Source organism: Notolepis coatsorum (genome assembly GCF_963971535.1).
Source record: "Notolepis coatsorum genome assembly, chromosome: 8".
Taxonomy (NCBI): domain Eukaryota; kingdom Metazoa; phylum Chordata; class Actinopteri; order Aulopiformes; family Paralepididae; genus Notolepis; species Notolepis coatsorum.
Genome location: NC_140172.1, coordinates 130,573,370 through 130,600,391, shown reverse-complemented (window position 1 = coordinate 130,600,391; position 27,022 = coordinate 130,573,370). Strand labels below are relative to the sequence as shown.

The following is a 27,022-nucleotide window of genomic DNA, read 5'->3' as shown; positions in this document are numbered from 1 at the left end:
ACTACCTTTATTTGGTGAAGGAGACGAGTATGTTGTAAAATCTTTCAAATAGTTACATTTTTATCATGTTTTTCAACATTGGAAGATTTGTTCGGAATCGCGGACGACCATATGGACAACTTTACTTGAGAAAGGTCTGGAAATACCAAGGCTAAATTTGGGGAAAGCCTGCTGTGGGATTTTGTTCTGAGTCTTGTGTTTTGCTACAAAACCAAGTTATAACGTCAGCTGGAGAGGTAATCCTGAAGTCACGTCACTTGTTGGGACTCAAATTTTAAAAAGTTACATTGTAACCACGACGCAGTGTGGTCTTGACACATTGTAACAAAACTTATCAATTTGTTCGTTTGTTGCTTAGCTTTTTTTTTCTCTTCTCTCTCGCACCCACAATAATTGCGTTTCAAACTGCAAACAATATGACAATATCACCAATGAGAGGTTTTCAGTGCATACAGTCAGGCTACATTTTCCTCAGGAAAATGCGATAGAACGAAGGCACCGGCGATATTCGACCCGCTCCTTTGGCGGCTCTGGGTTGTTGCAAGTGAGGCCTGCGGGACGGGCTTCCACCGTGCTTGAGTTACAACCCACGCGGACTTCCAGCACTTGGACGCCGGCTGCTGGTTGCAAAGACCGCGGGCCGGAGAACCTCAGAATGGAACGGATGGAAGTGGACCAGTGCGCAGGCGCAGCTGCTGGGTCTGGAGGCGGGGCTCTTCGTAGATCGAATAGCGCCCCTATGATCACCAGTGTCAGGTAAATTATGTGGAATTACATATAGAAATGCCATGATTTATGACCAGGGAGGGATGTCGCTCATTTTAAAGGTGGTATAGATACAATTTGTATGTAGACTAATATGTATAATAATAATACACCCACAGAGCTTTTAGAAAGGTGCAGACGTAGAGAAGAGCTTTCCCCCCCCAAAAAAATAGAATAGGATAGAAATGAATAGAAATACTTTTATTATCCCGAGGGAAATTTGACACTGCAAATCGCTCAACATTAAACATTTAGACAGAACAGGTCACGAATAAGAATAACAAAACAAATCAAATGGCACAAGAATAGAATAAAATAGGATACAAATGGAATAAAATATACAGTAAATAAATACAGTAAAACTATACTGAAGTCTACAGTAGGTGTAATATTGCACAGTGCTGTTTCAAAAGTAAGAGTCCAGGAAGATGGTAACTGTCTCAGTGCTCAGTGATGCAGTGAGGCACATTGATGCATTGTATAGTCTGATGGCTGTTGGAATGAAGGACTTCCTGTGCCGTTCAGTGCTGCATTTAGGTAGTGTGAGCCTAGCACTGAACATGCTCCTCCTGTCAGCCAAGTCTGTGTATAGACCAACGCAACACTTCCGGGATTCTGAAATCGGGGAGGAGATAGCGGGGGAGCATATGAATGAATGTGGATGAGAGCCTTGATGTAAGTGGTTGCAGCTATGGCTTTGGGGGTGCTAGAGACATGATCGAATAGACTTTTATGCGCCTGAGTCTCCTGAACACGGCGCGACCCATTCCTAATCGATCAGAACTAAATCAGCCGAGCTAAAGTCACTTTTTCAGCGCCTACTCCCCATACGCATGCGCAGATTGTCAACGGAGTCTGAACGGCGCGAGACAACGCGCAAATGAATGTTGAATGTTCCATCAGAGGGGGGAGCTTGTGGTGGTAGTGTGAGCGGCTATAGACCACTGCACTTAAATATAAACATTAGTCTACCTGGAGACTCAAAGAGGTAATTGTAGATGTCGCCATAAGACGTGTCTGGCCATTGAGTGGGATCATTTTTTCATTATCCTGTTCGGCTGAAAGGACACTGGCCACCGAAGCTCCCCCCTCTGATGGAACATTCAACATTAATTCGCGCGTCGTCTCGCACCGTTCAAATCCCCGACGTGCGATTTTCTAAATCACTATGGCAATTGGCAACATATCAAAAAGTTTGAACCTGGTCGAGGGCAGGGTTTAGTTCAGTTAGCTCAGCTGGATAACCTGCATATAAGATTATAGAAATCTCAGGGCATTGAGTCGGAAACCGGCACATATTGACAGGAGGAAGTGGCACAGCCAAAAGTGAGTGTAGTCTTTTGAAGGAAGAGACTCAGAGCTTTCGAATTTCGAAAAACTACCCTACCCAGCTCACACCAGCCCCTGTCAATCATCTGACTTCTGGATTTACTTTTTTATTTCTCTTATTTTTTGGGATTATCTCCCACAAACCTGAACGTTATTGCCATAAAACAGAACACAGTTAGTTTCTCTACCTTCTGTGAACGTCTTGCAAAAAACGGTGTTGCAATACGATGAAAAATGGTGGAGAAATTTACATTATAAAAAAGATGGCAGAATTCAGTGCTGTATGATCTACAAAACCTTCTGTTTAATCATCTTCCCTTTATTCATTTGTTTACATTTTTCAGGTCTGGTACATTTTAGCATGGTGTTATTCACAGTCAAAGATAATTCTTTTTTTAAATAGAATTGATATTCTCCTTTGGTTCATTACAATTTACTCAAGCCTATGGCTTGCCGACAACAAACTATCATTACACATGGGCAAAACAGAGTCCATTCTCTTCGGTTCAAATAACAAACTCAGCAAGACCGACGGCTTCTCAGTTACAGTGGGTGACAATATTGTCACAAGGAAAGATGAAATTACCTACCTGGGTTCCATCCTAGAGGCTAATCTTTCCTGTGACAAAATGGCATCCAATGTAATAAAAAAAGTCAACCAACGAACTCGATTCTTGTACCGGATCTCCTCTCTGGTAAACAAGAATACCCTGAAGACTCTGGCAGGAGCACTCATTCAAGGGTACTACGACTATGCTTGCACGCACCTCATGGTACCAAAGCACCTCAAAGGCACTAAAAACCAAATTACAAACATCTCAAAACAAGCTAGTCAGACTACTACTTGACCTGACTCCTAGAACCCACCTCACCCCTGCCCACTTTGACAACCTAGGATGGCTTAGAGTAGACGACAGAGTACAGCAACTTGCAATGGGCCTGGTCTACAAGATACACTACACGACCAAGGTACCCATGTACATGTCAAAATACTTCCCAAAGGTCAGTGAATACCACGATCACAACACCAGAGGGAGCTCCACAAATCATGTTAAACCCAGATTCGGCTCAAACAAGGGACTAAACACGTTTCGCAATTATGCCACATCAATGTGGAACGCCCTACCCAAAGCTGTAAAGGAATGTGAATCACTACCCACTTTCAAAAACACTCTCAAAGAACACCTACGGGAGACTGCATTTCGAAACTGGCCCCTACAAATGTCCTAACCCAGTTGTACAGTAAATTACCAAGTATGGCTTTGCCAGTATGCCAGTGTACAGTGTCCCCCCCCCCCCCACCCACCCAACCCCACCCCACCTACCCAACCTCCTCCAATGTACAGTTTCTACGTCAAATGTATATACACTCTTTTTCTGGACACTTTGTATCACAAACAGTACTGTATTTGCAAATCTGGTATGTCATAAATGTATAGATGTAGCAGTACTGTCTATCTGTATGTCGTGTATATGTTATGATGAATTGAAAATGGGGGACCCTGATGTAAACAAGACGAAAGTCTTTCTCTGGTCTGCATCCCCTTAACAATTGTATGTATTGAGCTGTACTGTACTGTACCCATTCTGCAATCTGTTAATAAACTTTTCAATCAATCAATCAATCAATCAATCAATCAGTAACATACACACTATTTCTGACAATGATCCATATATGTCCCTAGATTCAGATACCAAGAACATGCAAATGGACCATTTAAAAAAAATTGTAAATGTTTATTCTACGTCCTTATGGAATGAGTGAAAAAAAAATTATATATATATATATTTTTGTATTGATGGAAGAGCCGCACATTGACGGGCAAAGAGCCGCATGCGGCTCGCGAGCCGTGGGTTGGCCACCCCTGCATTACAGCATGCACAAGGTGCCCCGCTGAATTATGAATGGCAATAGCGAATAAAAGAAATACTGTGAGAAAAACGTAGATCTATGTTTCCGGCACTCAATGATCGGGCAACAGAAACGTAGTTCTACGTTAACGGCACCGGATGTGTTAAGAAGTGCACTGCTGTGTGGCCAAAAGTATTGAAACATGTTGCAGGCCTCCTTCCTGTCATGTGGCAAACACGTGTGTCAAGTTTGGTCCAAAGTATTCATGAGTAACACAAGACTTAACTTGTTAACCACATGTTTAGCTGAAATTCAATTGCGTCTGGCATGCATATGGTCTGACCTACAAGCTTCCTTCATACAACCATTAGTGGTCATTAGATATAACCTTTAGTGCTCCCTATTAGGGCTGACCTTCGAAGCTTTTTTTGGCAATCGAAGCTTCGGGGCCGAGCTTCGATTTTAACCGATTGTCAACCGAGTCTGGACGACGCGAGATGACGCACGAATGAATGTGGACTGTTCCATCAGAGGGGGGAGCTTCGGTGGCCAGTGTCCTTTCAGCCGAAAAGGATAATGAAACAATGATCCCACTAAATGGCCAGACGCGTCTTATGGCGACATCTACAATTACCTCATTGAGTCTCCAGGTAGACTAATGTTTATATTTAAGTGCAGTGGTCTGTAGCCACTCACACTACCACTGAAGCTCCCCCCTCTGATGGAACAGTCCACATTCATTCGTGCGTCATCTCGCGTCGTCCAAACTCCGTTGACAATCTGCGCATGTGCATGGGGAATAGGTGCTTAAAAATGGGCTTTTTCTCTGCCGATTTAGTTCTGATCGATTAGGAATGGGTCGCGCCGTGTTCAGGAGATTCAGGCGCATACAAGTCTATTCGATCATGTCTCTAGCACCCCCACAGCCGTATCTGCAATCACTTACATCAAGGCTCTCATCCACATTCATTCATTTGCTCCCCCCGCTATCTCCTCCCCGATTTCAGAATCCCGGAAATGTTGCGGTGGTCTATATATATAACCTTTAGTGCTCCCTAGATATAGCCTTTAGTGCTCCCTAGATATACAACCTTTAGTGGTCCCTAGATATATAACCTTTAGTGCTCCCTAGATATACAACCTTTAGTGGTCCCTAGATATATAACCTTTAGTGCTCCCTAGATATATAACCTTTAGTGGTCCCTATATATTAGTGCTGTCAATCGAGTAAAATATTTAATCGCGATTAATCGCATGATTGTCCATAGTTGACTCGCGATTAATCGCAAATTAATCGCATTTTTTTTAATCTACCTTAAACAGATCTTTTTCAAGTTCCAAGTTTTAATACTTTTATCAACATGAGTCAACAAATGCTTGCTTTATGCAGCCATTTAACACAAAAGGATGACCCTCATGCATTGCAAATTTGCATCAAATTCAAAACAGAGTGATGCACAAAATAACTTAAAAGAAAATAATAATTTAAAACAATGAATAAAGTGTGCATGAAATAATAGGGGAAAGAAAACGTTAGGAACTTGTTACATTCACCCACACAAGGGCTGAGTAATCACCCCCCCCCCCCTCGCTCTCTCTCTCACACACACACTCTCCCAGCTCTCTTTCTCTCTTCCCCTTCCTCATCTCTCTCACCCCCCTCTCTCTCTCTATATATCTCACACACACACACACGCACACGCACACGCACACACACTTCAGAAACAAACATAGTATCAATGAGAGCATCAATAATACACCTGAGTGAAGTCTAGTAAAAAAAAAAAAAAGTAAAGTTAAAAATAATAGTGGCGTTTATAGAATCGGGCGATAACGCGTTAATACCGCGTTAACTTTGACAGCCTTAATATATATATATATATATATATATATATATATATATAACCATTAGTGGTCCCTAGATATATAACCTTTAGTGCTCCCTAGATATACAACCTTTAGTGGTCCCTAGATATATAACCTTTAGTGCTCCCTAGATATATAACCTTTAGTGCTCCCTCCTAGATATATAACCTTTAGTGCTCCCTCCTAGATATATAACCTTTAGTGCTCCCTCCTAGATATACAACCTTTAGTGCTCCCTCCTAGATGTATAACCTTTAGTGCTCCCTCCTAGATATACAACCTTTAATGCTCCCTCCTAGATATATAACCTTTAGTGGTCCCTAGATATATAACCTTTAGTGCTCGCTCCCTAGATATAACCTTTAGTGCTCCCTAGATATATAGTGGTCCCTAGATATATAACCTTTAGTGCTCCCTATATATATAACCTTTAGTGGTACATAGATGTATAACCTTTAGTGGTCCCCGGTAGGGATTTGCATGAGTAATGTTCTCCCAGATCGAGTACTTGCATGAATTTGAGTAAGTGGGCGAAATGTTGTTGGCACAATTTTGAAATGCACAAACACAAACGGCTGTTTTCATCTTTTAGATAACGCTTTCAACACAAGAAAGTGTTCACGGTACACTCTCATGCTCCACAGGTGATGAGTTCAAGTTCAAGTTCTTTATTTGTCAAATACACAACAATACAGGGGGCATTAATTTGCAGGTAATGAAATTATTGTTTTGAGTTCAGACTCAACAGTGCACAATTAAGAAACCAATGAATACAAGAATGGTATTCACAATAGGTAGTAGTAGTAACATCAAAATAAAATATAAAATGAGGTAAGATAGAAATAAGGTGTGTCCAATAACAATAAGTAGTACGATAAATAAAACAAGATATCAAAATGAGGTAAGATAAAATAAAATTGTCAATTTCTACAGAAAGTGTCTTACGTAAAAGTGTGTGTGCATCTTAAGGTGCGCGCAAGAGTTTTTAAGAGGTCGGTCTTCCTGCAACAAGTAACGCCTCACAGGATTTCAGAGCGAGTTTTCTGTTTCAGTGGCAAAAACAAGCACTTTTTATGATTTAAAAAGAAAACTGAGCACTCAAAAAGCACTCGAGGTCAGTTGAAACGGCGAGTACTCGAGCAATCGATTACTCACTGGTCCCTCGATGTGACACAAGTTCTATGGGAATTGAATTCAATGTGTAGGAGGAATAGGGGAAAATAGTTTTTTGAACAATTTAACATTTTTGGCCACATATCAATCAATTTAAAGCAATAATTTGGTAGAACCTTGGGTAGTATAGCTCTCTGGCCACAATAAGGATGGGGCGACAGTGTCTTGGAAGGTAGAGCAGTCATCTGGTAATCCAGAGGTTCCCGGTTCGATTCCCGCTCCTTCCGGGCAGCGTGTCAAAGTGTCAAACTCCTGATGAGCAGGATGGCTCCTTGCATGGTTGCCTCCGCAGTCAGTGTGTGAATGTGTGAGTGAATGGGTGAATTTGAGGAACAAATTGTGAATCGCTTTGGATAAAATAACTATATAAATGCACCATTTACCATTAATAAGCGTTTCATATGTTACGCTCGACCCACCTTATTTGTTTATGTGAGAACACACAGTCTGACAGTTCTGTCTCCTTCTCTGCACCAGTGATGGTATGACAGTGTTCAGTCCGGTGAGCACCGCCCGCTACCGCCGCAGTAGTGTCTCCGTCAACTCCAGCTGTCCCTCTCGGGTGAGTGAGTGTGTGTGTGTGTGTGTGTGTTCATGAGAGTGTTGGCCTGTCCTAAATGCACACACAAACTCTCTCTAACACATGGATAGAACTGTGTTTAATACATCCTGTTTTTTGTTTGTTGTTGTTTTTTCAGGCCATCCCACTGTCTCCTTTTTCATTGGCCAGTGAGAGACTAGACCACAAGAGACAGGTAAGGAGACAGATTACACAGAGACTAGACCACAAGAGACGGGTAAGGAGACAGATTACACAGAGACTAGACCACAAGAGACAGGTAAGGAGACAGATTACACAGAGACTAGACCACAAGAGACAGGTAAGGAGACAGATTACACAGAGACTAGACCACAAGAGACGGGTAAGGAGACAGATTACACAGAGACTAGACCACAAGAGACGGGTAAGGAGACAGATTACACAGAGACTAGACCACAAGAGACGGGTAAGGAGACAGATTACACAGAGACTAGACCACAAGAGACGGGTAAGGAGACAGATTACACAGAGACTAGACCACAAGAGACATATTACACAGAGACTAGACCACAAGAGACGGGTAAGGAGACAGATTACACAGAGACTAGACCACAAGAGACGGGTAAGGAGACAGATTACACAGAGACTAGACCACAAGAGACGGGTAAGGAGACAGATTACACAGAGACTAGACCACAAGAGACGGGTAAGGAGACATGTCTGCCTCTGGGCACAGACTCATTGTGGGTACATTATATTTAAATGTATAAAGAATAGTATAGTAGTAATAGAAGTGTAGATATGTGTACTATGTGTATATATATATTGTGACTTAGAATGGTATATTCATGGGGCGGCTACGTGGCGTAGTGGGCAAGGCGCTCGCCACGAATGCGGAGACGCTGTGCTCGCCTGTTCGAGCCCAGCGCTCCACATTGCTTTCAGTTTAGCTGGTCGTCCGTACTAATACACATTGGCCGTATTAGGGGGTGGGAAACTGATGGGTGGGGATCGGGCGTTGTGGACAGCGACTCCTACAGGTCGGTTGGTGCGCCTGCGCAGTAGAATCAGGAAGTGTCGGGGGCAGCGTGAGCCTCCCACGCGTTACTCCTCGCCACTGAGAGATCGAGCTGCGCAGGTGAAAAGATGCGACTGCTGTTACCTCAAGTAACGGAGGGGACTTGTGCTATGTATGACTTAGTCCACATTGCAGCCGGCTTGTGGGAGGCAAGAAACAGCGTCCGTGACAGGGGAGGGTTGAATTGGATGATACGAAATTGGGATGGGAGAAAATATAGAAAATGGGAGAAAAAGTGGATAAAAAAAAAAGAATGGTATATTCACAATCACTGAGTACTAGTAATGTAATGTTTGTTAAATTGTTTATTTGTTTGAACTATTTTGGTTTGTTGTTTCTTTTTATTATTATATATATTTTTTATTTGACATTTTTCACACATTCGAAAATAAAGATGAATTAAATGTAATGAATTCATGAAGCTGCTGACATGTGGATGCCTTCCAGCCAGCGAACACTAGTGCAGCTTGACTTGACTTGCTGGAATTTGAGCGGTCAATGCTCATCCATGCAATAGAGTGAATATAATGGAGCAGTGTTGTGGGCGTTTGCTAGAAGGCATCACAGCAGCCACCTGTGACCACAGAACACCTGTGAAATACTTTTGGGGGAAACTCTCCTATCTTGCCCAATAAAAAGGGGGTGAAGATCTTTCACCAGCGAAAAGGAACTAGCGTTAGAGGGCAGCCCTGCCCTGCCCTATTGTATTGTTTTGTTTTGTAGAATATTCTAATCTTCTGTTCTGAATTCTCACGGTTGTGTAGGTGAACTCTCATGTGATCTGTCCTCTTAGATAACACAAAGTGTGTGTGTGTGTGTGTGTGTGTGTGTGTTTTCAGGAGGAGAACATGGAGATGACACTCAGGGGGAGTCTACAGAGACTTAGGTACTGATCTGGAACATACATATATATACATATATACATATACACATATATACATATATACATATACACATATATACATACATACATACATACATACATACATACATACATACATACATACATACATACATACATACATACATACATACATACATACATACATACATACATACATACATACATACATACATACATACATACATACATACATACATACATACATACATACATACATACATACATACATACATACATACATACATACATACATACATACATACATACATACATACATACATACATACATACATACATACATACATACATACATACATACATACATACATACATACATACATACATACATACATACATACATACATACATACATACATACATACATACATACATACATACATACATACATACATACATACATACATACATACATACATACATACATACATACATACATACATACATACATACATACATACATACATACATACATACATACATACATACATACATACATACATACATACATACATACATACATACATACATACATACATACATACATACATACATACATACATACATACATACATACATACATACATACATACATACATACATACATACATACATACATACATACATACATACATACATACATACATACATACATACAGATTTTTCAGACTGACCTCATTCTCTGTCTCTCTCCCCAGTTCTTCCAGCCTGATTCCGGTGCCTCCTGTCAGTCATTGGCATGACCACACGTCAGGGGTAAGCAGTGTATGTTTGATGTAAATTAGGCTAGGAAGTGATTATTTATCTATTTATTTATTTGTTTTTATTGCTTCACTTACTAGACACCAGGAACGCAGCCCCAAAGCCAGGCAGACCAGACCAATGAATCACGAGACTGTAAACGATAGGAGTGGTTAGCAAACGTAACGGCAGAAACAAAGGGGAGCGCAACTGAACCCAGCCCAGTGTGTTTCAGTTACCCAGACGCCCCAGAAGGGTTCTGATTAACGAGGTCCTACTGTAACTTGACCTTCCAACTTCTCTGCCAAGAAGCAAGTCCTTCCCTCATGTTCTAGGACGTGATGGACGGAACGAGGATTGTTGCGCGGATTGAACTGGTCTTACAGCCATGCCAGTGAGCCACCACTAGGGGCAGAGTGGCTAAGCGGGTTAGCGACATCGCCGGGCTAGGAGGTGCTTCCCATGTAAGGAAAGGACGGATTAATGGATAGATATTGACACTGAGGAGAGGACAGAACAACAGAATTTCTTTAATTTTGATCACGGTTAGGGCTGAGTATCATCATTGATTTCCCAAATTGATTCTGATTCACAAGGTCCCGGTTCAATTACATTTTTCCGATTTGATTAGATTGGATTCGATATCGATTCCGTTAGGGATATTTCGGTTACATTACCAGAACTATTGTACAAGGAACACTCTAACCTGGTGCATTATTTAATATATGAATGTTTACATCAAGAATTGACCACAGATCAGTTACATTAATGTACCTTTTATTTAACATGACCAACACACTACAGCAGTCAACACAATATAGCATATAATATATATATATATATATATATATATACCGGTATATATATTAGGGCTGTCCCCGACTAAGGATTTGTATAGTCGACTTGTAGTCGCCAGAATTAGCCGATAGTCGACTATGAAAAAAGAAAAATTCATTCCATTTGGGCTGTGGGGGGTGCTTAATGTCTGAAGGAGTCGACTGAAGGCTTCTTGTCCTCTGCGAAAGCATGCAATTGGTCCACTGATGGATACATCTTGATATTTGTCTAGTCTAGTGTGTTCATTAGATGGGTGAAATCCTCTTTCAGTGCCTCTGTGCCTGTTTTCTTAGGCAGTTAGCCTCTGGTATGCGTGCCATTAGCGTTAGCCACGCTTCTAGGCCTTTTGGAAAGAATGATTAAAAAAATTATAATATATATATTCTTTTTGCATTCGACTAAGAGGTTGGCAGTCGACAACGGCTCCTTTCGATCGATTAGTCGACTAATCGGGGTCAGCCCTAATATATATATATATATATATATATATATAATGAATCAATCAATATTGAATTATGAAGATGGATTGGAATCTGAAAAGATTTTTTTTTAACCCAGTCCTATTCACGGGTGACGGACCATCTTCTTCCTTTATACTGATGATGATGTTCTGTTCTTCTCAGGGCTTCCACTCACAGGACAGCGGTGTTACGCCTAATTCCTCCCCCAGTCCAACCAGGAGGTTCAGGTAAAAGGGGAATTAAAAATCAGGGGAATTAAAAATCATTATCTTGTGTCAAAAGTTCACCATTCTGTCCATGCCTGTCCATTACTCTAGTCTTTATTAAGACTAGAGTAATCTCTTAATAAAGACATCTTTCAAAGACTGGACATGGACCCAAATATCAGTTGTGAAAACATTAACATGTCCCCAATTAATGCTGGAGAAACTGTTAAAGGAACACGACAACAACAAGGCCTAACAAAAATAATGGTTGGTTTCAGGTTGCCGACCGACCCTGCCGATTTAGGTGCGACCCAATATATTTTATGAGTTTTAAAAAAAAAATTATATATTAAAAAAAAAAAAAAAATCCTTTTTTTTTTTTTAGAATAAAGTTTCATAGAAATCTTAGTCAAACATTTAGTATTATGGATATTAAACATGCTGGCAGAGTACATGCATCCATGTTGTTGTGAACATTTTAACCCTTTCACTGCCACACGACAGCCGGTTAACCCTTTCACTGTGACAATACAGAAGGTTAGCCCTTTACTATCACACAACCGACGGCGATGCTCCATCATTAGCATCATTAGCTCCGCATCCAAAAAATTCCCTACCTACCCATGGCCAAACTGACAACCAACCTGAAACCAACTATTATTTTTGTTAGGCCCAACACCTGTGCTCAGCGTCTTCTCCAGAGTCAGACAAGAGATACCAGTAGAAAGCTTCCCGCCTGCAAGCTGGCCTAGCTTGGCACAAATGAATGGAGATACAGTCCAGCTAGCCTAGATAGATGTTGGCCAAAAACACCTCTCCCAGAGTTTTAAGCTAGGCTAGTGGTTCGTATCTGCTTCGTTCATTTGTGCTGGAGGGGAGGTAGAGGCAGAAAACCTGGACATTTTACACCTTAAATGTGAAATTTTACATCTTAACCGTGGACATTTTACATCTTAAACGTGGACATTTTACATCTTAAACATGGACATTTTACATCTTAACTCATTGACCGCCACGCTGTTTTCCCATCTCTACTCAATGGTGCCAGCGGTATTGACCATTTTAGCGATGTTTGCGGACCCATCGTGTGTTCTGTATGATAGCTATGGAGACAATAGTATGGCTCATTTGACAGGCATTGTTCATAGTCCAAGACTGACTAGCCAGTTCATTTCTACATACTGTAGTTTGTGAGCTATTCCATGCTAAACATCGCCCCTTTCCAAAATAATTCAGTCTTTTTTCATAGATTGCGAGACAAGACGTGTGTTATATGCATTATGCCCAAATCGTTCTGGTTGCTCGCCTGAAACTCCAAATACTTCCAAATCAAATGTATATACCATATACAACGTGTGTCTTTACAAAATCATCATGTAGTCGTTTTAACCCAAAACTGCGATCGTTACCAAAAGCATGTTTTAGGTCCGGTAAAATACGACACTGTACAGAAGCATGTTTTAGGTAAAAAAAATACCAGCAGGTTACCTAAGATAGACCTTACCTCAGTCAGAAGGTACTCCAAAATGAATAAATCACAGTCGATCCCATGGCGATCGCAATTACTCGTGTATATTGGGCATGGCTACCATACGGGAAAGAATAGCTCTGAGGCACCAAATCTTCCACCGATTGCTATGTTGTGATCCACTCCTAGGCGGAAGCAGTCGGAGGTAAGTCAGTACTGGAAGACAAGTGATATCCCAGTTCAAAAGGTAGGCGGTACTTCCACCTGGCTGGATTCGATCGTCATTGCAATTCCAACGTAGGCAGCTGTGCCAGGGAGACCCAGGGAGCTCCGAGTGAGTGTTTAGAACAGGGATCAAAGGATCTAAAAACGAGATATCTCGTTTTTGGCGCTCAAGCGTTGGCGGCAAAACACGAGATATTACGTTTTTGGCACAGAAAGAGTTAAACGTGGACATTTTCACATCTTAACCATGGACATTTTACATCTTAACCGTGGACATTTTACATCTTAAACATGGACATTTTACATCTTAAAACGTGGACATTTTACCAGACCATGACCACCAACTGTGTGTATTTTACTGTCCACCAGGCCAGCAGTCAGCTCCACTGTCAGATGGCCCGCCATGACCCCACTGAAGAGGAAAGGTAACTTATATCTACACCACCCACCTTTCTCTCTGGTTCTGCTAGACACAGAGCCCCTAAAAGGCCAAGAGGAGGTTAGAAAAGAAACGACACATCGTTTTGTGTTTTGAATTCCCTCGCAATAGTTTTAGGATTCAGCTATGATATAGAGCCGGTCAACTTGAAGAGAATACAAAATGACGAAGCAGAACGGAGAGATATTGTAAAGATCTTTGAACCAAACACAAAACGTACGCTTCATTTGCTTATGAAAACGCAGGGCCTTCGTTTACCTAATGCGGCTGGCCAGTCTGTTTGGAAAGAGATGGCACGCATGTCTTGGAGCTACTGTGTTGCAAGTCGGTGACCTGCTGTCCCACAGTGTCATTGCCCTCCATCCCGGGACTGTTTTCCTATTGGTCAGGTTGTAAATATTGATCTAGTAGTGTACCGCAGGTCAACAGTCCATCTGATAATTCAGCACCACGGACAGTACCAGTTGCACTGCTTCAGCACAGCCATGCAATCTGAAGAGGCTTGAAGCCTTAGCGGTACATCGCTGTAGGCAAGACGAGAGGTACATCGCTGTAGGCAAGACGAGAGGTACATCGCTGTAGGCAAGACGAGAGGTACATCGCTGTAGGCAAGACGAGAGGTACATCGCTGTAGGCAAGACGAGAGGTACATCGCTGTAGGCAAGACGAGAGGTACATCGCTGTAGGCAAGACGAGAGGTACATCGCTGTAGGCAAGACGAGAGGTACATCACTGTAGGCAAGACGAGAGGTACATCGCTGTAGGCAAGACGAGAGGTACATCACTGTAGGCAAGACGAGAGGTACATCGCTGTAGGCAAGACGAGAGGTACATCGCTGTAGGCAAGACGAGAGGGACATCACTGTAGGCAAGACGAGAGGTACATCACTGTAGGCAACAAGAAGACGAGAGGTACATCACTGTAGGCAAGACGAGAGGTACATCACTGTAGGCAACACAAGACGAGAGGGACATCACTGTAGGCAACACAAGACGAGAGGGACATCACTGTAGGCAAGAAGACGAGAGGGACATCACTGTAGGCAACACAAGACGAGAGGGACATCACTGTAGGCAACACAAGACGAGAGGGACATCACTGTAGGCAACACAAGACGAGAGGGACATCACTGTAGGCAACAAGAAGACGAGAGGTACATCACTGTAGGCAACACAAGACGAGAGGGACATCACTGTAGGCAACAGGAAGACAAGAGGTGCATCACTGTAGGCAACACAAGACAAGAGGGACATCACTGTAGGCAACACAAGACGAGAGGGACATCACTGTAGGCAACACAAGACTAGAGGGACATCACTGTAGGAAACACAAGACGAGAGGGACATCACTGTAGGCAACACAAGACGAGAGGTACATCACTGTAGGCAACACAAGACGAGAGGTACATCACTGTAGGCAACACAAGACTAGAGGGACATCACTGTAGGCAACACAAGATGAGAGGGACATCACTGTAGGCAACACAAAACGAGAGGAGACACAACTGTCTCCTCATGCTCCTTTTAAGGGCCCCGTAGTTGAATAAGGATGAAACTGAATATGATCATGAAAACCAAATTCAGATAGACAAAGATCTATTTGTGTGTGTGTGTGTGCCTACATGCGTGTGTGTATGTGTTACATTCTCACCCCGTTGTCCTCTGCTGTTCAGGAGGGGTGGAGTCTGACAGCCCACCCAAGAAACTATTTGTTGCAGGAGTAACAGATCCTCCCCACTGTGTCAGCTATCCAATCAGGTGATCTCCCTGCTGCAACACACTGGCTATACAAACACTCACACACACAAGTTAAAAAAATGTTTAATTCTTTTTAAATTAATTGTCAAAATAAAATACACATACTTTACGGTGAAATGCTTGGTTCTGTATGAGCCCCTGAGAGTGTGCTTCATACAGTAAAAAAAGGTAAGTAAGCTACACAACCTCTCTTTCAGATAAACACACACACAACCTCTCTTTCACATAAACACACACCTCTCTTTCACACAAACACTCATATACACACAATAGAATAGAATAGAATAGAAATACTTTTATTATCCCGTGGGAAATTAGACTCTGCAAATCGCTCAACATTTCAACATTTAGACAGGACAGGTCACAAATTAGAATAATAACACAAATCAAATCAAGTTGCCTAGGATAAGAGTAGAGTAAAATAAAATAGGATAAAATGAAATGAAATGATATATACAGAAATAAATACAGTAAGAATATACTGAGCATACTGAGCATGGGGTAAACAATTTGGTTATAATTATAATTTAAATCTAAATCTAACTAAATGAAATATGAAACCTCTTTCACACACACAACCTCTCTTTCACATAAACACACACACAACCTCTCTTTCACATAAACACACACACAACCTCTCTTTCACATAAACACTCATATACACACACAACCTCTCTTTCACATAAACACTCATATACACACACAACCTCTCTTTCACATAAACACACAACCTTTCCTTCACCTGAATAACGCATTATCTTGTCTTCCCCATTCTCTCTCTCTCCCTCTCGCTCTCCCTCTCGCTCTCTCTCTCTCACAGTGTTTCCCAGGCCAGCTCTCCTCCAGGCACGGTCTCACTGTGTGTGAGTCCCCAGAGGAGCAGCCCTCTGTCCCTCTCCCCTCCCCCCTCCTTCAACCCCCACCACCCTGGCCACTAGAAACCCTGCCCCCCCCCCCCCCCCCCCCCCGCCAGCACCTGGACACGTCAGCGGGCCGCCGCTGCATTCCAGTCAAGTAGGTATCAGCCCTGCGTCCGCAGCCGCGCACGGGAACACAATGTTGTCGTGGGAAGGAGGGCGAGGGACTCGGGAGGGCTTTTCAGATGGTACGCGATTGGCATACGCTCGCCCGCTGGGGACAGTCACAGAGAGGACACACCGGGCCGTGCTAATCGGCAGAGTGTCGCTTACCGCCTGGTAAGCCTCTTAGTCCCCATAGGCACAGGGAACACAAAAGGTCAATACGTCATACAGGGGTTAGGAAGCACTACTTGTCCACTACCTGGAACCTATAGCATCTTGATGGACACTCCTCATCTCCCCTGCGCTGTGCCCTTCACCGGTCCCTTCAGGCCAATTGGACCCCCAGGACTCTGATCAGTATGTCACGCCCCGAAAGAGTGTCATCAACCAGCCTGTCAACCAGGGCCCTTGGATCGCTTTTCCTCTCTCGTGATGAACCGGTCTGAGTCACTGCTCTAGCCGAGAGAAAAGTGTCAGTGTGCTTCCTGGGTGGGCGGAGCCTCAGGGTTCTGTTGAGAGTAGCTCCTCCTCTCCAGCCCCGTAGGGTTTGTCGCTAAACGGCCAAGCTGCAAAGTAGAAAATCTCTTTGAAAATGTTTAATTGATTATCACAAAAACAAACAAAAAAATTCATCTCTGATTTCAGGTTAGGGTGGGATGTTGAGGTCACTAAGATAAGATATTCCTCTATTCATCCCCTTTGTGGAATTCAGGAGGTTAAGGAAAGGGAGAAGTTTATAAACAACTTTTTAGGTAAAGAATTATGACGAGTGCTGATGTTGCAGCTTGGCCAACAAGCGACGACCAGCCCCTAGGCCCTTTTCACAGCAGCCATTTTGACTTGTTATAGATATAGATAGGTAAGCAAAGCTGTAACCATAGATATAGTTGACGAGTCAAACTGGCTGCTGTGAAAAGGGCCTATGAGAGGATCCCTTTTGGAAGTTGGAAGTTGAAACTGCAATCTTTGCCTCCAAAACATGTCTTTGAGACCTTGAGTTGTAACCGAGACGTAATGTAGTAGCTTGGATGGTGTTGCCAAGACACAGTGTTTATTTAGTGATTGAGCTGGTGGCATTGAGGATGGACGCAGTATACCTTTGTCACAACAACAGACAGCATGTCATCGCAGGGTCTGTATCACAGCTGTAACGAATAACATTAATATCTGCTCCATTCCATTTAGGTGAGCCAGGGCATAATACCAGGGTCCTGACACTCACACAGCTAGAAGGAATGGATCCATGATTAATGTTATGAGATACAGTTGTGTTGACCTTGTCAAAATGTCTGCCGTGAAGAAGGTCTTACAGTAACGGATGCCTCTCTAGGCCAGTGTTGGATAGCCACACGCGGTAGGACAGCCCCCCCCCCCCCCCCTGAGGAGAGCTCTCTTACTGCTAAGCCAAACCATTTACTTTTAGATAATCACTGCACATTGACTGAACATCTATGTTGTGTGTTTTTGCTGGCCTGTCATAATGTGAGCCTTGTCGAGTTGAGAAGTACCCAAACGTGCCATGTGTGTCTGACACTGGTCAGGTCGGTCCGGAGCCATCGGTCTTATTAAAGGACCATTAGGCGGCCGCCGATTTTTGGCAACATTTTAGATATAAATATCTCAACAGTAATTGATAGTACAAAAAAAACAAGACATTTGACACTGAAATGAAAAAAAAAGCTGTTGTTCCGGTAAGGGACAGGGGCTAAAACAATCAAACGAACAACATCCAATCAAACGAACGACCAAGTCAAATGATTGGAACAAGCAAGCAGTTGTGCGTGTACACAAAGGCCTGCTGCTAACGCATGGCTGCCTGCTAGCTACCTAGCGAGGCGCGGCTTTGGAGGCATCCTGATGTGTTCCGTTTGTCGAATTTGGTTTAAAGATTTGAAAATATTTCTGAATTCTGCCCAAAATCAACGGCCACCTATAGCTCCTTTTTAAAGAGTTGAGACATTGAGTAAGTTATGAACTTTTCTAAGCCTCCAGTGTGACCCAGGTGTCACTTCCAGGAACTAAACTGTTCAGCAAAATTAGCCAAAACCCTGCCCTGCCCCCGAACCGCAGGCTGTCGCTTTTCTTTTCCTTGTCAGGAAATAGTTGTTTATTGAACATTCTATCAGGGGAACCTTTGGAGCTTTCAAATGAGTTCAGTGGCACAACTCTTCTAGATATATGGCTCTGGACCAGAGTATTGGCAGAGTGGTAAAGACCCTTCTACACAAACGGGGGGAAACAGATGGAAAAACAGCTAGAGTTTCCTCTGAACTCTAAAGCATCGAATCGGTGCGCATTAATTTGAGTTGCTGTTCCGGGTTCAGAGGTGCGAGTTCCATGCAGTAAGCCTGACCTGGGGTCTGTTAGCTGTTCCAGAAGGTACTTTGTAAACTACAGGCATGACGTGTCCCGTGTGTCTCTGCCCGTATTCACCCGGCGGCCATCGACATAAGAGCAAAATGGCCACCGTGTGAATATGGCCAATAGCCTGGCTTCGCAAAACTATGGGTCAGGGCCGCAAAATGAGACACAGGGCTTTCGGTGGGTCCGCCCACATGACAAGGGCCCCAGCTTGGGTCCCATGGTGAGAGACTTCTCATTTGAATCCTGGCCCTGGAAAAGCCATGGTTTACTCTAACGGTGTGTATATGTGCATAGTGTATCTATATGTGAATAATAGGAGCAGGGCTGACTTTGTTATGTGCCCTCACTTTTCTTTAGCCAGAGGGGTTTTGACTGTACATATTGAATCCCCAGGCGAACGCTCTCATATACAAGGACTCTGCTCTTTCATTCCTGCTCTTTTAACCCCCTTACTAGAGACGCACCGACACCGGTAGGTATAGTGGGCAGATACCAGGTTGAAATAGGGAAGCGACACAGGAGAATGGCCTCAAAAACCAAAGTCTTGATAAATAGATATCAAAAGTCAAAGCAAAGATATATATATATATATTTAGTTTTTTGCCTTTTTCACGTGGGAAAGGATGAACTCTTCAGATGGAGAAAAATGTATTATATCGCTGTCGTTTTGTCCAGTGACTCCGCGCTAATGGTCTATATCGCTATCGAGTCACAAAGTGAGTACGTTAAGTTACTTTAACGTTTTGTCTGAATTGATGTCAGCAGTGAAAATAATCGGTATCTGTTTCCCTTCCGAGAAAGTTTTTTCCTCCCTCCCTCCCTGGTTATAATTCAAACAGATTTTTGTGGTCAGTTCATATCTATAGGCCTACTGTTGTTATATAACAAAAGTCTGTATGTTTTCCTTGAAATTCAGTCACCTTATACATTTTATTTTTAGTAATGAGCAGATGTGTTTTTTAGCACGAGTGAGGATCTGTAGTTGTATCTGGATGTTTCATGGGTACCTAAAGGTCAAACGTGTAATGTTGCCAAACGGTGACCTTTAGCCGCCCCTCTTGGTATTGTGCTTACATCTTTATTTCTTGTCTAATGTGTGTGTGGATTTCAGTGTGTGTAGGGGATGGTTTGCTACTGCTGGCCACACCTCAGGCTCTGCCAAGAGAGGTCTGGAGAGGTTCACTGTATAATTAGGTCTTGTCCACAAAAACAGTGTTTTTTTTCCTCCTTTGTTTAAAAAAGAAATCCCGCCCAAGCCAACAGTGTTTTAGGTCATCTCTGATGATAAATACTATAGTGATAAATAGTGCCTGCGTCAGGGCGAGGGCCCTACGCTCCCACATATATATTATATATATATGGCTGACGTAGCATCACACGGCCACTCAAAAACCTCTTCTCGCTTCACTCAGAAAACATCTCTCTACTGAAAGCCCAGCTTAACTGTCCACTAAAAGCTTAAAAGTGGACAAGAGGTCAGAGAAAATACTATGTTTTCAAAGATCTCTGTATATGCCTGGACAGGTCCTTTAGTCATGACGTCAGTATTTTCCATAAGCTAAAACAAATCCGTTTTCACCTGTCCACATGAATACAGCATGTGTTTTGAGTAAAAAAAAAAAAGCAAGAATAAATCTCCACCTTGGAAGGAGTTTTCAAAAGGTTTTCAGTGACCTAAAATGCAGTTTTCAAAAATACCTGTGTACTGTACGTGTGGACATGGCCTAATTTACTAAAGTTACAAGCAGGCCACAGTTTGACCGCATTACAGATTCTACCTTTAAAGGAATACCTAAAATTGCGGCCCCTTATTCTCATGGTAGCCCTGCAAAAAAACATTGATTTGAATACAGAAACATTTCATATATTTTATATCATTTCATCTCCCTACAGCCAGGCTGCCCCCCCCCCCCCCCCCCCCCCAAATGTAATACCTGTGCAAATTAAATGTAAGACCTTTTAATTTATTTTAAGGCCTTACATTGAGAATTATGAATTTAATACTTTTGAATACCCCACCCTGACACACACACACACACACCAATAAAAATGAATGGGCATCATCAGCCACAAGCTAACCTGTTGCTCCCAACTCGTACCAAATGGTTTAATCCGTGGATACTTTTAACAAGACCACAGAACAAATGCAGGAACTTCTCCCCCCCCCATGATGCGACAAATGTCTGATGGGGAAGAATAATGTTTTAAGTATCGGGCCGTAACTGTAGTGGAAAGAAGGCAGTGAGATGGAGACCCAATAGCTCCCCTAGATTAGCATGGTGTTTTCATTTGGCTCTGTGTGGGTGTCCATGTGGGTGTAACACACTCCACTCAGACCGTAGCTGTGCTCCCAAGGATGGTTTCCTACGAGAGAATCCTATCAACTGAACCGAATTCTACTTGTACGCACCTACTCTAGGGGTGTAACGATTCGACCCCACAACGATTCGATTACGATTCTTCAGGCAACGATTCAATGCATCATGAAATATCTTCATTTGACCACGATTCGATTTGATGCGATTCAATACATTCCCCCCCAAAAGGTTTATACACAAATGTGGCTGGGGGAACTGATTCACTCAGCATGAATGGACTATAGGTCAATAAAAAATCGACATTAAAAAAAAAAGAATTATAATCTATTCTTAAATTTTCAAATCGATGCAGTTGAATCGTCACCTTAGGATCGATGCATCTATGCATTGTTACACCCCTAACCTACTCACATGTATAGGCCCAGGTGCAGACCCCCCTATCTAATCGACTCATCTCAAACCCGGCCCTCTTTACTTTATCCTCCAATCGCAAACTGTCACGAAGTTCGCGATTGGAGGAACAAGGAAAGAGGGTGGGGCTTAAGATGGTTGATTGTATTTGTACTACATGCTCAGGTTCCTGATATATATATAATTTGCTTGTAGCTGCATATTGTGCCTAAATGCTAGGTAATATTTTTTTCAATGTATATCATCTGGGGAAAAAGTCACAAAGGATTTCCCTCTGTTATTTTATCGTCACCAGATCCTTTACTTGTGAAATATGTACAAAGTCTATATAAGCTGTTTTAGATAAGTGTCTTATTCAGGAGGAAAAAAAAGAGAATTAAAGGGACATGTGGATTTTTCTTATTTTTCTACACTATGGACCGATCTCAAGCCACGCCCTCTTTTCTTGATCGTCCAATCGCAACTGTTGCTTCCCCCGGGGCTTGAAATAGGTACATTTTGGAGGGAATTTCCATTGGTATTTTTAGCAATCCGCATAGAAACTAGTAAGTACTGCTAATTGCAAGCTAAAATGCTATCTTATAAGGCTAACAGTTCCAATTGGTTCCAAACATAACAAAGAATGTTTTTGGACGTTTTCAGTTAAAGTGGCAATACAAACTTTACCCACATGGTGGTGACAAATATTTGGTAAAGAAAAATAACAGATACAAAATGTAAACATGTCCCTTTAATGTCAATCATAGTTACCGTGTGTAATGCTAGTCATTGAAATGCTCTTTCCAGAACATAATTTTTTTTTAGCAAAAGACAAAAATATTTCCAAATCGTATCTCCTTTTTATTTGTGGATTTAACATCCTGCATTTCCAGTTTCACAATTTTGCACAGTGCTTGTTTGACCATATCAATCATATGTATTTTGGGAGCATATCCTAATACGCTTTTTATTGTTGTCGCATTTTCTTGTTCCTCAACCTTGACTGTTTTTATTTCTATCCTGTATCACAGAAATGCTCAGATAAATCCTTGGGTCAAAAATAATTCCTCAAGAGTTTGGGTCAATTGCTGTTCTATTTGCTAATCTCAATCGCTGGGTGACAATCAGTAAACGCTTAGCTTTTTTTTTGTTCTTTGAACTATCTGAATTATCGTTCTAAAAGGAAAATAGTCAATATATTTATCTAGAAAAGCGCAGTGACAGTTGGCGTGATAATCCATTTCTCTAAAAGTTCCATAACTTACCGGGTCAAGTCGTATTCTAGTTAAAGAAAACCTCTCGTAGGCTTGGGACCGGCATTCTACCGGGCCAGGGTTCCCACCTGGTCCAAAAAGAATTCCGGTCCCAGTGTTGGTAGCACAAGTCGCCAATCCTCCACAGAAATGTATTGTTTCGTTATCATTGCATTGCCCTTAATAATGAATCCTCAGAGGAACTACTGAGGGTAGAGCCCAGGTGGCTCTGAGGTAAACCACATATTGCCAAACCCAGCGTACTTGTTTTCAAAGGTGTACAGACATGGAGTGTAGCTTTAAGACCTAATTAATGTGCATTTCACTATGCGAGCACGATATTCTTTCCTTTTTCCAAGTATGGGAAAAACCTGTTTTTATGCATTCAGATTGAAATGCAAAGAACATGAGTAGTGTTGAAAATTCTATAGTTATTGCTTAAACTGACCTTTGCCATAAAATGGCATCACACTAATCCATGGATTGCAACTTCAAATAATGATTTTGAAGCCAAATATCTCCCGCCTATGTTTACTGCATTTACCTGACGAGGTTTGCCTTAACAGTTTTTCCAACTCTCCCATTCGAGAGGGAAACACTACCCGAGGTTGGGATTCCCAAAGAGCATCTCTGGTGATCAGATCCGCCAACGGAGGCAGAAACGGGAGTCGAATCTTTCAGTTTTTAACAAAGCAATACGTCTCGCAGACGATTGTTTGTGTCGCGTCGCATAATGTGTGGCGTGTGGTTCAACTCACAACACCACACAGTCAGTACTTGTGAAGCACGATGTTTACTCTTTGAAATAACTGAAAACAGTCACACTGTGCCGTTTCCAACTTCGTTTTCGCTCTGATCGCCACGTCGGCGCTTAGATAATCTTTGCTGCATCATAAGCCCAGAGGCCAAAGATTTTAAGTTTTAAGACGCTTTCTGGGAAGTCAGTCCCACAAGACTCTGCTTTTAACCAATTAGCTAAATGGTCTTGAACTATGTCTCGGAACCCAAAATTGGGTTTGATGAGCCTGGGTCTCGGGAGTGCGAGACCCTCATTTGGGTCTTAAGAACTGCTGCAAGAGGCAATGGAACAAGCGTCGTCCAGAGATGCTCTCGGGAACCTGTACGCTGCTCTCTCACCTGTTCTCTGGAATGTCTCCATCTCTGCTGAATGTTATGTACAATGTTGAAAAGGTGGAGGAAAGAGGAAACTGGGTGAGGGAGCCGGAGACGGGATTTAAGCGTGTCTTTCGAAGTCAAACTTCATCATCATTACATTGTGTGTTCAGTCCCACACGCTTGTCACCTCGGTTGCCAGGCATTCACGCTGTTGAGTCTTCTTCCTTCCTTCTCCTGTACATGTTTTTTTTCTTTCCGTTAAGTCATTTTCCAATTGTTCGAAAGAATAATCACACGTGTAAAATGTGATGGTCCCCAAATCGTGAATGTGAATGTTTTCCTGAAACATGTCAGTGTTAAACCAGGGCTGCTCACATCTTGTCAGACATCCGACAGTGGACCGTATTCACACAGCGGCATTTTTCCCCTCTTACGTCGTGCTCGGGTTGGGTTCCCTTGCACCCTGTTCCCAGGTGTGAACACGAGAGCAAAATGGCCACTGTGCGAATATGGTCAATGGAAGAAGGATTAAAAGCAGCCTGTATCTACGCCCATGGCCAGGGGACGTGATCTCAACGTCCCTCCAACGTCTCGTCTGGAAATGTGTTTTTTTTTTTACTCTTCGTGACACAGATCTGATTTTCTCAAGGCAGGGACGGAGAAACGTAGATGATGTGGGCAGCAGGAGGCTTAGAACAGCCAGTCGACACAAGGATGAAACCAAGAGGGCGTACTTTGTGATATAACGCACTAAGTGTTATAGGTACACGCAGAACGTGGTACGTCTTGTAATAACGCCTGAAATGATGCCATTCAAGGCACAGAGGGTTGTTATTACTAGTGACAATGTACCATAGTCTGAACGGGGGGGGGGGGGCACAGATCAACTTTGTCTCATATTTGATGGATTTCTCATTTAGAGCCACGAGACGAGGAGATGGGATCTGTTCCATGAAAAGTGAAAAAGTAATCTCACCCATGGAGGTTATTTGAGCCGAGAGGCGTGGGTGTGAAAGGAACTGAAAGCACATCTGTGGCTGCATTTATGTGGCAAAGTAAGATCTCTTTTCACGTGAGATGGATCTAATGTTTTATTTGCCCGCTTTAATACAGAAAATCAGATCTGGGTCACATGAGATAGAAAATGTGATTTTCTTTGTCCCCCGTGTAAATTGAGTCTACGAGAACGTTCAGACAAGTATTTTCAAACTGTAAATAGTTTTAACAAAAGGTCTCTACATAAGAAAAAGAGAAGATGTATTTTTATGGAACTGTAAAAGAAATAAAATTATATATTCGTTCATTCCCTCCCAATGTGTGTTTATAATGTGTGAAACCGCGGGCAAAATGTGTTACGTTTTTAGTGGAAGCAATTGGTGTAACATTACATTACACATTTATAAATACCATTGTATATGAAAACAATCACAATAATACAAGAGAAATCTGTATCATATCAGAAAATGTGTATTCTCTTCTGATCCTAAACAGATTACATTATAGCCTGTTAAGCAGTATTTCCTAAGAGGTATTTAGCCATTTAGGTCACATCTCTCTTGACACATAGGTCTAGCAAGGGTAGATTTTGGCACATAACACAGGACGATTCTAGTAGGAGTACTGATCTAGGATAAGTGGTCAGGTGACATGACTATAGAATGTAACTAGTTCAACTGATTTCAAATCAGCACTCATTAATAAAGCATTACATCACGCGCAGGAGTGGGTTATGAGAATTAGACCATGCCTAGGGGTGGTCGTTAGACACACATTAATTGAAGATTTATTGACAACCATCCGCAGAAAAAGTTGTTCCAAAAAAGAAGAGACGTTGCCTCCGTGTAGAAGCAGCGGTGTTTCAAGGCATTTCATCTAAGAATGAAGTGAGCGTGGGTTATGGGATTGATTGAACATTTTATTACCGATAGACGGTGCTTACATCTTTATACAATTGCCCTCCTATAGGAGACACGTTTTTTTTTAACCTTAGGTAAAAAGAAAATTTGAAATTGCCTCCCTATAGGAGGCACATTTTGTTTGAACCTAGTAGGTAAAAAAAATGTCCGCCTTGTTTCGAACTGGTTATGCTTAGGCCCTCTTTCGAAGTCAGTTATGCTTAGAGTTTGGAATCAGGGCTGGTGGTCTATCGTCCTGCACTCCTGCTCTAAAGATAAACTCTAAGCATAACAGACTTCGAAAGAGGGCCTAAGCATAACCAGTTCGAAAACAAGGCGGACATTAATACAATTTTCAATCAATCAATCCAATAACACACGCTCACTTAAAACAGCGCACGTGAGCGTGTTATTGGTTTGATTGATTGATTGAAAATTTTATTAACAGTGAAATGAATGTCCTTTTTTTTTTTTTTTGTCTTTTTCCCCCTCCATTTTCCTCCGATTTTCTCCCATCCCAATGTTAGTCGTATGCCAATTCCCAGTCCCTTCCTGGTCGCTGCGCACTTACCCCCCACAGTCAGATCATCTGGGAGAGTGGAGGCTACCACGTGCTTCCTCCGACACACGTCCAGCCAATCACCGCTTCTTTTCACCTGGCAGCGCGGATTCTCATTGAGAGGGCGTAGCGTGTGGGAGGACCATACTATCCCCCTCACGTCCAATCCGCGCTTAGCAGGCGCCCCGACCGAACTGTAGGAGTCGCTGTTTACAACGACCCGGACCCACCCCGCCAGCTTCTCCCACCCTCTGATACAGCCAATTGTATCAGTGCAGACGGCCAGCCAAGCTGGTGACAACCCCGGAGCTGTGAGCTGGATTCGAACAGGCAAATCCAGCTCAGCTCCGGGGCTGGTGACGAACGCAATCTCCGCTCGGCCACCTAACCGCCTCAATGAATGTCCTTTTGACGAATGGCATCTAACAGACTTCCCGCGATTTA

At 42.5% G+C, this 27,022-nt stretch overlaps 1 protein-coding gene across 3 annotated transcripts; it reads left to right on the top strand.

Moving 5' to 3' along the window:
- Positions 1-7: 7 nt before the first annotated feature.
- On the top strand, positions 8-16,615 carry LOC311233112 (P2R1A-PPP2R2A-interacting phosphatase regulator 1). 3 transcript variants are annotated; one of them, XM_084320000.1, is made up of 9 exons: positions 8-756; positions 7,463-7,547; positions 7,684-7,740; positions 9,444-9,490; positions 10,225-10,282; positions 11,743-11,792; positions 13,834-13,889; positions 15,577-15,661; positions 16,482-16,615. In XM_084320000.1, exons 1-9 carry the CDS (start codon positions 656-658, stop codon positions 16,597-16,599), a joined length of 657 nt encoding a protein of 218 aa, XP_084176126.1. In that variant the 5' UTR covers positions 8-655; the 3' UTR covers positions 16,600-16,615. The 3 variants fall into 3 exon arrangements, with proteins under 3 accessions (XP_084176126.1, XP_084176125.1, XP_084176124.1); XM_084319999.1 differs by having other exon boundaries at positions 11,728-11,792; XM_084319998.1 differs by having other exon boundaries at positions 10,225-10,291; positions 11,728-11,792.
- Positions 16,616-27,022: the final 10,407 nt, after the last annotated feature.